The sequence below is a fragment of the Thunnus thynnus genome, chromosome 23 (assembly GCF_963924715.1).
Source record: "Thunnus thynnus chromosome 23, fThuThy2.1, whole genome shotgun sequence".
Lineage (NCBI taxonomy): Eukaryota > Metazoa > Chordata > Actinopteri > Scombriformes > Scombridae > Thunnus > Thunnus thynnus.
Window position 1 is genome coordinate 11554475 of NC_089539.1, and position 14377 is coordinate 11568851.

At 43.4% G+C, this 14377-nt stretch overlaps 1 protein-coding gene across 7 annotated transcripts in view; it reads left to right on the forward strand.

The window, feature by feature from the left end:
* Positions 1-14377, forward strand: part of foxp2 (forkhead box P2) — a 208542-nt gene that overhangs the window by 166687 nt on the left and 27478 nt on the right. For all 7 annotated transcript variants that reach the window (XM_067581684.1, XM_067581683.1, XM_067581686.1 and 4 more), the window contains 3 exons: positions 8876-9013; positions 10544-10633; positions 12880-13069. In XM_067581684.1, the coding sequence (XP_067437785.1) occupies positions 8876-9013; positions 10544-10633; positions 12880-13069 (418 nt within the window). The remainder of the gene's footprint in view (positions 1-8875; positions 9014-10543; positions 10634-12879; positions 13070-14377) is intronic.

Below are 14377 nucleotides of genomic sequence, written 5' to 3' on the forward strand. Positions count from 1 at the left end.
TTAGTTGGTTTTCCTGCCTCAAATTATGTAAGGCCCCTTGACATCTGCTCCATGTTTTTATTATTAGTATTTTTTATTTAATTTATTTTTAGCCGTTTGAAATTGAAGTGTGGGAGTTTGTGCCCTCCACTCGGCTAATAAGTACTATCAAGGAGCAATGGTTTACCTCATTAGAGGCTCTGTGCATTCCATTAATGACAGGGAAATTGGCGTTAACCTCACCCGTTGATACGTATTTTCACAGTCTAACAATGGCAACACCTTCAATTGGAGTCACACCCCTGTGTACCTAATTACGCACTGCTGAAGAGATAAGGTTGGCAAAGACTCAGTCATGCTTTTGCATTTAAATAATTCAACTCAACCTCATCAAGAGCGCTAATATTATCAGTATGTTCACACACAATGACATCAGAATTTAGAAAATAATTATAAGGGTGTTTTATTTATTTGAGTATATATATTTTTTATTTATTTAGCTCTGGTGGGAAAAAAACGACTCGCTCGTTTAGCTTTCTGTAGCTTATTGTTGAGCTTCTTCTGTTTGAAGTTCTGTATGCTGAAGAGAATAGATTCAAACAAATGGGATCCTGATCTACAAATGCCTGCATAGTCACCAAGTGCAATACATACATGGCAGGAAGAACAATATTGAATGAGAGCAGTGTGGGTGCATGATAACAGTCAGCCCATGCCCAAGCCCCTGCCTCTAATAACACCAGCAGATGGTAAATATTGAATATTTACATTTGCTTACTCCATCCTTGCCTCGCGTTGGCGATATGAATCAATATGAATCGGAGGCCCTGCCGATCGGCCTGTCCTCAGCTCCAACTAATCCATATGTTGATCCAGCCTTTATTAACATCCTCACCTCTTTGTTCCAAAAAGTCTCCATGCAGAGCGTCATCGGAGAGGCACTGCTGACTCTCCCAGCGATACCAGCTCCAACAGGGCTCAATGCCTTCTGGTCCGAGATCATTCTTACACTGGGACTGTGTTGCTGTGTGCCCTTGAATCCACTCATTTCAGATGACATTTTAGCTGTAATACTCCATTGTGCAAATATCAGTATAAAGCAGGAGAAACTCTTAGTTCATTAAAAAGCCTTGTTTTTTTGTTCTTATTGTTGTATTTCTTTCCTCTTGTCAGTACCAGATTTTTTTTATTATTGTCTTGAGGGAGTTTACCCAATAAAGCTGCATTATTTACCTGGATTATGAGGCCACAATGGGTACTATAGTACAATATTTTATTAGCTTCACGGCTTGATAAGAGTCAATGGCAATCAAGCTACATGTTTTCCACCGGAGGAATCGTGCGGATTGATCCTCTTGTATGATTAGCACAGTAGAAAGTGGGAAAAGGATTAATATTACCATGACATCCTGCTTATGGCAGAGATACTGATAAATCCTCTGCCAGTCTTTTTTCCCCTTGTTCCCCCATCTTTGGTATTTAAGAGCGGGAAATGATCCATAGATCATGGCATGTAAATTATTTAGTACACAAGCATCTAAGTGCCTCAGCTTGCAGTTTTAATTACGCGTATTAGCGGCTAAAGGCTCTCGCCTGACTAATTCTATCCGCTCGCTCATCACTGCTTCTCAGGAGTTGATGATGCGGAGGCAGGCAGCTCTGGCATTCGCATGCACGCATACACACATGTTAAAAAAAAAAAAAAAAAAAAGTCCCACAAACACACATACAAACACACACACAAGCTGCTTCTCCACATTTGCGTAATGTGACAGGTCTATTATTACACAGTAAGCCCACGGGAGCACTCAATAAACACCTATTTCTCCCTGTAAATCCCCCTGCCTCCGCCATGCTGCTTACACGGCTCTCCCAAGGCACACAACACCCTCTCGTCTCTGCTCCATTCTCCTCTGCTCCTCTCTCCCCTCGCTCTCCTCTTCTCTGTGGCAATATCCCCCCTCTGAAAGGCATTTATACACTGACATTTGGAATACAAATAAAGAAACGCGGACAAGGAGAGGCGGAGAGGATTACAGAGGCCTATGAATCTGACAGTTGTTTCATTCGCACACACATGTACATAATGCATATAAACGCAGCCCACACTCATACACAACACGAGCACAATAACAGTTACTTAAAGTTTTAATGGGGCCAGATGTGACTTTGAGCAAGACTTGTTTGTTAGTGGCTCTATTGATCAGTATTGATAAGGAGCAGGCCAGAGCTGGAACTTAGCCACCTGGTGGGTGAGCAGGTTTTATGCTCCTGTGTTTTGAGGAACAGCTCCAGTTTACTAGAAATCCCAGAAAATAAACTGTAACAGGTGCTAGGTATTTATTTGATCCAAACACACTCACGTCAACAGACCACATCTCCTCCTAACATGTCAGCCACCACCTCTCCAATGTATGTTACATGTAAAACAGCTAGAATGACCCCTTAACCTAGTGTGACAGTGTGACGGTACACCCTAACCCCTCCTCCTTGTAGTTAACATCCAATTCTTAACCATGCAAAACCTCTGCCACTGCTGCTCTACCCCTTTCACACTATCAAGCTGTGAATACCCTTTTACAAGACTAATAACCTCAGTGCCATCTGTGCAATGATCTAAGTATGAATGAAAATGTTTAAGGTTTTACGGTTGGTTTATGGACGGGAAGAGATGTTGATTTAGCCCTGTTTTCTGTAAATTCTACAGCTTCCTGCCCAGGCTAGTCAGATTGGTTGTGGGCACTGGGCCATCCTAGGAAGTGTCACACTTTTAAAGGTCAGGTCCACGCGTTTGAACACTGAGCCAATATCATCCTCGATAGCAGCACTCATCTGCTTATTGACTTTCATCTGGAACACACACACACACACACACACACAACCACACAGAGATGCAGGGAAAAGGGCTGCGACGCTAGGCTTGAGTATAGGTTAGCTGACTTCAGCGTGCGTGGCTAAAGGATGGTAGTTCACATTTACATTTATGAATATATCTTTCCACTGCATCCCCTCTGGTTGGATCTGAAAATAGAGAAAAACTATCACAGCGAAGGGAATAAAGAGAGGGGGAAAATATTATGTTATTCATGAGGAAAACTTCTGTTGACTCTGAGAGAGAAAGAGGGGGAAAAAAAAAACGTCAGCACATTTTAAGTCAAACACCCTTGGTTACTGCTTTTGTAACCAGAAAACAAGATTTTTTTCTATACCCATCTCCCTCCCCACTTCTCTTTTTTCCTGCATTTACAACACCTACAGGACAAGATTGCTAAATTGCGAGGACAGAGCAGGTTCATCATTGTGATGCAAAAGAAGTTGAAATGCAACCCCAAGGCGAGGTAGCTGAGTTTGGGGGATCAAGAGAAAGTGAGAGGGAGGGAGGGATAAAAAAAAAAAAAAGTAGCTCAGACCTTTGATGTAGCAGCAACAAATTTACCTTGTGACAGAAGATACATGGGTGCAATAAACGAGTTATACCAGCCCTTACACATGCAATCAGATGATTCTGGCCAGGGTGTTAATTGGATCCTAACCGGCAGATCTGATACGCCTGGGCCCCGATGGTGAGGGGGAAAGCCTTTCCAAGTGATGAACTATAATTCACTGAGCTGCTTGAAGCACTTGTAATTTACTGTGTGTCACTGATGAAGAGGCTGATCCAGTGGAGGCCATATTACCTGCAACATCAGAGGGAAGTGTCCCCCCCCCCTAAACCCCCCCCCCAACCCCCCACCCTCGCTCTCACTTGTACTCCCTCTTTCACTTTCTTTCTATTTCAACACTCTCCACTCTCTGCACTTTCTTTTTTTTAAATTCTCTCACTCTCCTCCTCCTATCTGTCGCTCCCATTTACTCTTGGAATATGTACACCTGCAGGGAAGCATCAGTCGGGAGTGAATTGTGCCAGTTTAATGATAAAGGTGTGACAATTTGTACTGATAATGACACAAACAATGTGCACCAGCAATGTCACGCAGCTACACTAGTATACACTACATTCGAGAGGCTTCATCAATGACTATCTGCATGTAGAGATAAATCAATATGGAAATTGTGCTAAGCCCGTCCCAATCTCCTCAGGCGTTTTATTAAAGGCTTTTACATGATGGTTCTTTATGTTATGATAAATTGCACTTCCCATGCACTGCTGGCAAACCGTTATGGAAATTGATTTAGGAAAACATTCAGTAATCTACTTAGCTTGAGTCCTGACAATCTGGAGTATTGATCTCCCTAAGCTGAATACACGACATGCGTTTGAGCGAGTGTGGTCTCACATGCAAGCATGCGATTTAACATACAAAAACACACATGTACTTCTTGCATACCACACACTTGAACTTCAGAGTCAGGCACTCACCAAGCCAGCTGCCCTGGAGCCTTGGTGGTCCTCGAGTGGAGAGTCCCAACTATCAATAATCGTGTGGCCACATTTGGCAGTAATTGGCTAGTAAATGAGCAGTGTCAGCTGAAAGGGAGTTGAGAGGTCAGAAGTCCACAAGCTATGAGGGGGGTCTGAGTTTGGGCCCTGTGCCCCATGGGATACTCAGGAGATTGAGATGAAATAGGGGATGGGGGTGGCGGTAAAGGGGTTTCTCCTTTTTTTTTTTTTTTTTTTTTCCTAGATTTCTCTCTCTCTCTTCCTGTGTGTAAAATGAAGCTAGTGGCTTAATTAGCAGTGACTCTCCCTGCCAAGGATCCACAGTAATTACCAGCAAGGACCCTTCCATTTCTCATTGCAGTTATCTTAGCAATGTGTGTAGCACAGCTCAGTCCCTGTCCAGTGCTACAGGACCAACCTCTGTCATTGATAACCGCCCCGTGTTCGTTGCCCCCACGATGTTTATGGCCGACATCTAATCACCAGTTTCCTCCTGCTTATTACTGCTAAGTGAGTTGTACAGAAGGAAATCGAATAAAAGGAATTCTTCTCTGCTGGATTTGTAATTGTTTAAGTTTGAACTCTGATACACCAGTTATCTCGTGCTTTAGGTAATTTGAGTTCACTCATAAAATCCCATTGCCGTAAAGATAAAGTGCCACACAGTGGAGTGGGTGTAATTGCTAAAAGTGCATTTGTCCATTGGTCTGGATAGTTGGAGGCGGGCAGCTGTGTTAGCCAGCCAGTGAGCCACATTTCAGTGGAGATGTGGTGTTCTGTATTTAATGCCAGAATGCCCAGTTAAATCAAACATAAGAAGAGACGTGGGTGCCAGCTTTGCCTGGAAGAGATACCTGAGCTCTCTGTGGAAGAACTTGACCTTTTGTGAGGCACAGGAGAGACTGGTTACAGGCTGCGGGTGTGACAAGAGTGGTGTAATGATCTGCTTGTTCTGGTGAGGGCCCCACCAGTGTTGTCACATCAGGAGCCAATTTAAAGGTCCTTTATTTTGCTCTCCAACTTTGAGGGCAAACCACATGGCTTCAAAGTTCATGTCAATACAGCTCATCATTCTTTTGTAGTTTTTAAGACAAGGGACATAAACAAATAAAGGGTTCAAATGGTGAACCACGTTTGAACCCCCCATTTGAACACAGTTAAAAACAAGTGTGTTTCTCACAGATGCCTTTAAGGCAGCGGTCACATTGAAGCATTGTTCAAAAATCATTAGCAAACTACTCTTTTCCATCCAAATGTGCACATATTAAACAGGAGAAGCACCTTTTCTCTTATTAAGGTCCCCAGTGGCCACATCAGCTACAGCTAATTTCAAACGATTTCATAAATCCCATTAATATTTTTTGTGCACCAGTATTGGAAATATATCCTTTTGGATTACAGAGAAACAGAGGTACAGCCCAATTGGATATCATGGCTCCTCTTCTGTGAAAGAGAGTCTATTCACGGTGTGTGGATGTTTACGCCACTGCCTCCGTCTAGTAAATGCTCATTAATTTTATCCCTTCGTGGCAAAATCATTTCTAGGAGAAGCAATTCAGCCTCCTGTTCCTTTCAATTCACCGCTCACGTCAATCAAGCCCTCGTGCAGTATCCTGCAGAATGGAGGTGTTATATTCCTGCAATTATCATGTCATATACTCGAAAATGTAAATGAACGTGTGTGTAAAATTAAATTTATGGGTTGTCAGTGAAGAATAAGAACCAGGAGAGCAATTACTTATCTGCTTTCATCTTGGAGCCTCTGATACGTCAAGCAGAAAAGCATGCAGTTAAATGCTGGAATTAGCATTGTGCTGCACTTCACAATGGACGTGGGCCAGTGCCTTTTCTCCCCTCTCTTTCTTCGGCCTGCTTTTCTCTCCCTTTTTCTTCCCCTCTTTTTGTTTGGAGCAGTGAAATGAAGATGATTATCACCCATTATAGCTCTAAAAAGCTAATGAAAGTGTAAAAGGAACTTCCCAGTTTCATAACTTGCTTTTACTTTTTTGATTCGTTTTTCTGTTGTTCTTTGGTGACGTTTTGTTTGGTTTCATTCATTGTTGCTGAAATACTGCATTATTTATTTATTCACAGGTATTTGACTGTGAATACTTAAATTTCACCACTTAGACAACCAAGAACCACTTTGAAGTAGAGTAGAATTTATATTTAATTCCACTTTACATATGCATGCACAGACTGTGCATTTATGTTAAATTCTAAGCCTGCATCCCTTTTGTGAACCAAAACATCTTTGAGCCAGCATCCAATTAATACTCTTAATGAGTGCATCTCTCATGTTGTTTCTCAGCTACACTCGTCCCATTGTCATGGCATCCAACACAAAACCAGGAGTGACTGCGAGGGTAATTACTTACCTAGCAAATGTACCTTTAAGGGTTAATAACATTGAAGGTGTAAGCACAGCATTTGCATAATTACACACGGACTGTTTAATTTGCAACTTTTGATGGCTTTTGTTCAGCACCTCGCCTATTGTGAATGCATTTTCTTTTGCGCTCTTGCATAGAGGGTCCAGAGAAGAAAAGAGATGTACCACAACATCCTCCTCCACCTCTTCCACCTTAGATGGAGTCCCCTCTCTCTAAGACCCTAATGAACAATGGAGGCAGGATTTGTTTGAATATGAATATGAATGTGCAGCAGGGCCGGCTGGAAGTTGACCTTCAGCTGTGATTTTCAGTTCATCAGGATTAGTCAAGGCGGGCGATCAGGAGCCACTAATGCATAATGACTTCTAAAATGAAAAATGTGTAGTGACCATGCAAATGTCTCGGCTAATCAAAGAGGGGGGAAAACCTGGGGTGGGGGGAAGGCGTTGAGGAGAGGAGAGCTAAACAAGGACGTGTCAAGGCCTGACAGAGAGAGAGAGAGAGAGAGGGGAAGGGAAAGAGAGGAAGAGAGAGAAGGAGGGAGGGAGGAGAGACATGCATGGAAAGTAATCAAGGCAGCTTGATTAGCTGGCGATGAGGACAGGGATGTCTTATTGGCCCCTTGACACACCATATAGGCTAGCTACTGTCATGGCAGCTCTCTGCCAAACACTGTCGCAATTAGTGTCAGTGAAGGTGTTACTACATGTTGATATATTAATTGTGTTATAGCAGCATACAGCCTGTTTGTCAAGAATCTTTGTTGACAAGATGCAGCATCTAGCATCAAACATTGTTGCATCAAACATGGATCTATTTTGTGTCTAAGCTGATTACATTACATTGCAAAGGTCATATAGAAAAGGAAAGGGTGATTTATGCCACTTCAATTAGTCAATGAAGTGTGTACATGTATGTGTCTTATTCAGTCAAGAGGAATCAACTGGTGAACCATTGTGTCGTTGCAGCAGATGCTAAATCATTCACTCATGTTGATGTCAAACTGGAAAGCAAACTAAATTTAACACAGTAATATCTTTGCTCCACAAAATTTGTTCAATTTTTAAGCAGGCACGAGGAGCTGAAACGGTGTAATACGACTGTTAGCCCGCACTCCCCTGTTAGAATGTGTGCACGCAATCAAAGACCGAAGAGAAACGCATCCTCTTCCTATTGATCTGCTGCCTCAGAAGTCGCATGCGCTGGCGTCTTAGATGAATTTGGCAGAAATGCAGGATATGTATCTTTGTTTTGTTTTGGTGAAGTTCTTCTACTGCAGTTTGACAGCTCGTATTTTAATGATTATAACCTAAAAAATGACATACATTTTTCAAAATGGCATGTGGGCCGAGAGCAAGAAACAATCGTGCTTTTGGCTGCTCTTGTGAGAATGAGAAATGTGAAAAAAATTCACTCAAGAAGGCATCTAGTCAAAAAAAAAAAAAAACTGAACAGAAGTATTCATGTCTTTTCTTATATTTCCCTCCCTCCCAACATTAAAAAAAAAATATCACAGGGTGAACCCTCAACCTCCCAGCTACGACCCACCACATCACGTTGATTGTGCCTGCCATGTGTCCACTTCATCAGTGTAGTTTTAATCAACTTCAGAGTTGTGCATTTTCACGCTGTTTCACAATAGCAGCACTGATAGGCATGCTAAAGTGGGGGAGTTCAAGGGTCCTGCTAATTAAGGTCTACGTCTATTTAAATCCCTTACTTTTCCCAGCGGGGTGGAGGAAGGAAAATAAGATGAGCAACACAAAGGCACAGCACCCATCTGTCCTTCAGCATCTCCTCTAGGCTGCCAACCGTCACGGCCATGGGAGGCCTGCTCTCCCTACCTCTCAGTCTCCAATTACCACACTCCCAGTAGATCCACGCCAGTAGGCCTGACGCACGTCTCTAATGCTCTATTTTTCTAACTTTCTTCCATTTTTGTTCATCCCTCCATCCTATTTTTCTCTCCTATGCTCTCATTGTTTACCATTCCTTTCCCACTTTCTGCATCTTACACTTTTCCCTTGTGCTACTCCTTTTCCTCATGTCCTTCTCTCCATGTCTTTCCTACCTTTTCTTTTGTCCCTTTGTCGCTCATCCCTCCATCATCCTCCCTGTCCAGGTTCCAGTGTCAGTGGCCATGATGAGTCCCCAGGTGATCACGCCGCAACAGATGCAGCAGATCCTCCAGCAGCAGGTGCTTTCCCCCCAGCAGCTCCAGGCCCTGCTCCAGCAGCAGCAGGCTGTTATGCTGCAGCAGGTACAGTACACACACACACCTACCTAAAAGCATACATACCCAGACAAACATTTTGGCACAAACACTCTGGCACAGTGACAGATATATGACACACATACAACCCTTAGTCACTATTGTGCCAGTGTATCACAGCCACCAGTCCCCAATGCCAACTCACCACAGCCCTGTATCCTTGACACACTTACCAAGAGGAATCTGAAATTGACGTACTTGTTCATGTCACCTCTAATTAACTGTCTCTAGTGTGTTGCTGGTTCAATTCCCTGACAAGCATTCATCAGGGATTGAGGGAGTAGGGCACAGTTTGGATGAAAACCAGAAGCTGAGTGATAGGTGATGGATGATGTAATATTTGGAATTGGCTTGTGGAAGCACACACTTGGCACAGTCTCATGTCAGAGTTGAAATGCATTTCTCATTCATAGATTTGATTAAGGGAGGGAGAATTGTTTAATTAAGAATGTCAGTCATTCTGATTATTCCTCTTCATTAAGAGCACTCACACTCTCTATTTGGTGGCTGTTTCAGTACAGCAGTGTGACTTTGTATTGCATCTGTCATAGCAGTTAAAATTTGATGCTCATTTTTATTGTACACTATTTTCGTACAGTACTATGTGATGGTCATTCTTAGCAGAGTGCAGTTCATCATGTTGTATCAAACAGTGTTTCAGGAATCTGTCATACAAAGCATTAAGCATCAGTAATCCTAATTAAATAGGAATCACATGGTGAAAACCTGTCTCCAGTCAGCATAGAGCAAAGTTGTATAGTTGATTTACGTTGATTTACGTTGATTAAGTGACTTGACAAGAGTTACAAAACAGTTTGCAATTGCTCCTAGGGCTCCCATTCATTTTTTATATTAGTGTCTGTGGATATTTCTATGGCAGTTAGCAGACAACTGGACCATGCATTCCAGTGGCCTGCCTCATGGACTTCTCTTTTAAGCCAAAAAAACCATCTGAAGTTTACATGAAATTAAACTGAAATCATCGTTTAAATAGCTACCACAGTATGTGTGTTAAAGGAATCAGTTCAATGTAGCGAACCTGTTCCTGAGAGAGTTTACTCTGTTTATTTCAGTCACTCAAAAGGAAATCAGTGCACTCTGGCAGACTAATGCGTAGTTAATATGATGAATTGTTGCCCCCTACAGATCTGCAGGACTATTAAAAGTCCATATGGAGAGGACTGTGAAAGACAGCAAGGATACAAATGCCAAAAGCAGTTGAAAATGTTATTCATAATGTGCAACAGTTTCTGCATAACCAACATGTGAAGTGCAGCTGGAGCTGGACTAGTTTAGCCAAGATTAAGAGAAAATGTCTAATCATTTCTAAGGGATTTTCTGTGAAGGGTTTTTGCATGTAAATCAATTAGAATTAGTTAGAAAATAGCATAAAGTATGGGAAACATTGAACATGAAGATGTGTACTCATATGTATTTACATATTTTTATTTTCTGTGTGTGTGTGTGTGTGTGTGTGTGTGTGTGTGTGTGTGTGTGTGTGTGTGTGTGTGTTTGCAGCAACACCTGCAGGAGTTTTATAAGAAACAGCAGGAGCAGCTTCATCTACAGCTTCTCCAGCAGCAACACCCTGGCAAGCAGGCTAAAGAGGTAGGTCCTCCACACACACATAAGTATACCACCTATGATTTCAATCCCAAGATTTAGATCACTCAAAATAGATCAAAAGAGGAACTCCTAGCTCAGTAGTAGTAATTCTAGTGTACATATGTGTTTAAATTGAAGTCCATAAGTCCCTTCTCATATATTACCTGTTATCTCTTCACTTTAAATTCTTGATTTGTTTTGAACTAATTAAACTGATTAATTTGTAGTTAAACTAACCCCTAACAACCACACCACCAGTGCCAACTATACTCTTAGAACTATTCCTGTTACCATTATGCAGTATAGAGACCGTGGGACTGACTCCGTTAATGAGCTGTTTCAAGTGACATTCACAAACACCATGCATGCATACACATGCATTGATTTATAGAGAGACCAGAGATAAAGGGTCCCGGATCCAACTCATTAATGAACTGTTTCTATGGGTATACAAACACACACAAATACTCAACTGCTAAAGTTACAGTGTACAGCGCTCATAAATCACAGTGACAGGCAGCCGGTCGACAGACATAGCTCCGTCTCGTTCTCTTTGGCTATCAAGAGAAGAGGAGACGAGCGTGATAGCCTCAGCCACATTTGCGTGTCAGCGCTGAACCCTCAGAGCCAGTCCAGGGCCACATGTTGGCAATACTGTACGTGTTAAAGCAGTTAAATTGATCAGAAAAAGAGATATCACATAAACACACACAGCCTGTCCCTCTTTCCTCTCTCTCTCTCTCTCTCTCTCTCTCTCTCTCTGTTGCACATCTCAGTGTCTCTTCAAGCAGCCCATTATGCTGCCCCTACAGGAATCCGCAACTGACCTCCCGGTGGCTTTGTTTCTGTTTGGATTTGTGAATAGAGTTTTTCAGGGGCCCCGCCATCAAATATGGAATAGAAATTGCTCCCTTATTTCTCTTGAGGCAGGGTGGAGGGGTGTGGGGGAGGAGGGGTGAGGGGGGCAAACCTGCCTCCCTCCATCACTCTATTATGCAGCCTGTTTTCCAGTGAGCGCATCAGAAGTTTTCCTCCTCCTCCTCCTCCTCCTCCTCCCTCCATGCTTCTCCAGGTCCACCATGATATAAACATACAAAAACACATGAGCATGACATGCTGTATGCGCACACACGTACTGTATAAGGTGAGGAGAGGAGAGGAGAACTGAAAAACATAAAAATCAGTTAAAAGATTATCTATATACATCCCCCATTTTGACATAACAGACTATGGATAAAGAATGTATTCCATCAAACCTAATAGTTTCCACTTAAAGCCAGCTATGCAGTTTCCTGTGTGTTTCATAATTTGATAAACTGTAGGCATTTGTGATATGGCACTGTTTTATAACTCAGAGCCAAAGCTTTTGTCTCTCCCAAAAAACTCACTCCCTCTCGTCTTGTTTTGCCGCAGTGACTGAGTTTGATGTTTTTTCATTTTGTTGTTGTTTTTGTTGTTGTTTTGCACAGCCCTTATGCAACTGCCTGTCTGGCCCCGCGATAAACAACTCTGTGAGGCAGCGAGGAGAGCAGAGAGAGGGTAGAAGAAGGGGTGGGGTGGAGTGGGGAGAGGAGGGCTCTGTGCTGCATGCGTGTGCGGGCATATGTGTGTGTGTGTGTGTTTGTACTTGTGTCTATGCATTCACACGCACGTGAAGCTATAAATCTCTCATTCTGCCAGCTCCCTCTGGCCACATAAGCTGCAACAGACCATCAGTGAAGGCGAGACAATTAACTATCAGGGGTGGTGGTGGTGGTGTGGGGGTGGTATGGGATGGGGGATTATACCAGAGGCTTAGTATCATACACAATCACAAGCCACATACACTGACAGGCTTGAGAGCTGGTATATCAGCGCAGCTTTGTGTCTGTTTGTGTGCGTGTGTGCGCTCACGGACATGAACACACACAAAGAGAGGAGAAGGCAACAGCACTTTTGGTACAGCCCAAAAAACAGGAGGGAAGACTAAGTGAGCACAGACAGAGAGGGAGAGCGTGCAGAGAGACAGAAGAAGAGGCAAGAGAGGTGTAGCTAAGGTCACGGCAGAGGCGAGTGAGTGCAAACTCTCAACACACACACACGCACACACACACACACACACACACAGCACAGCACAAACGCCGCTCTGTCTTCTCTCCCCTCTCCCTCTCTCTCAGTTGTTAATTCGTCTGTAATTTTCCCTCCCCTCCTCTCCTCTTCTCTCCTCTCTCCTCTCCGCTCCTCTCTTGCTCCTCTCCTCCTCTCTATAGCAACAGCAACAGCAGCAGCAGCAGCAGCAGCTGGCCGCCCAGCAGCTCGTCTTCCAGCAGCAGCTCCTGCAGATGCAGCAGCTCCAGCAGCAGCAGCACCTGCTCAACATGCAGCGGCAGGGCCTGCTCTCGCTGCCTGGGCCCGCTCCCGGCCAAGCCGCCCTGCCCGGACAGACGCTGCCCCCGCAAGGTAAGAGGAAGAGGAGGGCCTCAGGAGGGGGAGAAGGGAAGGAGGAGTGTCGGACGTGGTTGTGTTAATCTCCGGCACGTGACTTGCAGCACTTATGGTCACATGCTTCCTGTGTTTGTTTGGTTTTTTTTTCTGCAGGTTTGGGGTACAAGTGTTTGTCACTCTGCTTTTGTCACCATCTGGATGTCTTGCATTCTTCCTTCCTGCTGTCAGATTTCTATCTTGCGTCTCCAAGCCTGTCTTGCCCCATTCCACTTCTGTCTTTCTGTCCTGCCTGTCTTTGTTTCTCTCATTGGTATGCACCTGTGTCCCCCTTGTGTTATCTCTAAGTATGTTTGTCTGTCTGCCTTCCCCTCATTGGTATGCTCTTCTGCCATCCACTTTGTCCCTAACTCTCCACATGATCATTTTTTTAGTCTTTCAAATCTTCCTTTCTTTTCCTCTCTCTTCTAGTCTGATTGTGGCTTTCTTTGTCTACCTCTGTTTCTCTCTCAGCTCAGCTCTGCCTATGTTTGTGTTTGCTGTTTTTTTCCATCTCTGTTTCTATTCCCCCGCTTCCCCTCCACCTCCTTCCCCGTTTGTTGTTGTTGTTGTTGTTGTTGTTGTTGTTGTTGTTGTTGTTTACTGCCTTCACTGAGAGCCAGGGAGAGGAGAAAGAGAAGAATGAAAGGACAAAGAGAGAGAGAGAGAGAGAGGGAAAAGTCGGCTCCATTTTTCCTCCTGAGCCAAGTAAACACCTATGTTGTTGTTTACCACCAAAATGGCGGAGACAGAAAACAGGCAGGGTGATGTTAGAAGGAAATCAAAGGAATGCATATTGCCTAATTAGTTGCCAAGCTGAAAACAAGCAGTGGACAAAAGCTTGTTTATCACAGATGCAATATCATAAACAGTAATGCATACATGCACTGTAATCAATGCTTTGCAATTCTTCTTCAGGTTGTTTTGAAACACACAAATCTTTTGAGACTGAGGAGTACATGAGTGATCTATTAACTGGTAAAAGGAAAGAGGAGAAGAAGAATTGCTGTCGGTTTTTGTGATCAATATGAGTTCAAGTTCAGCTCTGCAGTGAAGCAGCGCAGGATGATAGTCACTCACTGGGGGCAAGGCCTCGAGTCATGTTCCTAAATACAACTTTTCTAGCTGTTGAATAAAGTTTGCAGAGTTTAGCTTCAGCTTTTTGGTTTGACGGATGTCTCACACAGAAAACAGGGTTTTCATTCAGTTTATACGATACACTTTATATATTAATTGTCCCTTCCTTCTCTCTCTTCCTCTCATACTCCCTTTTGCTGTCCTTCCCTC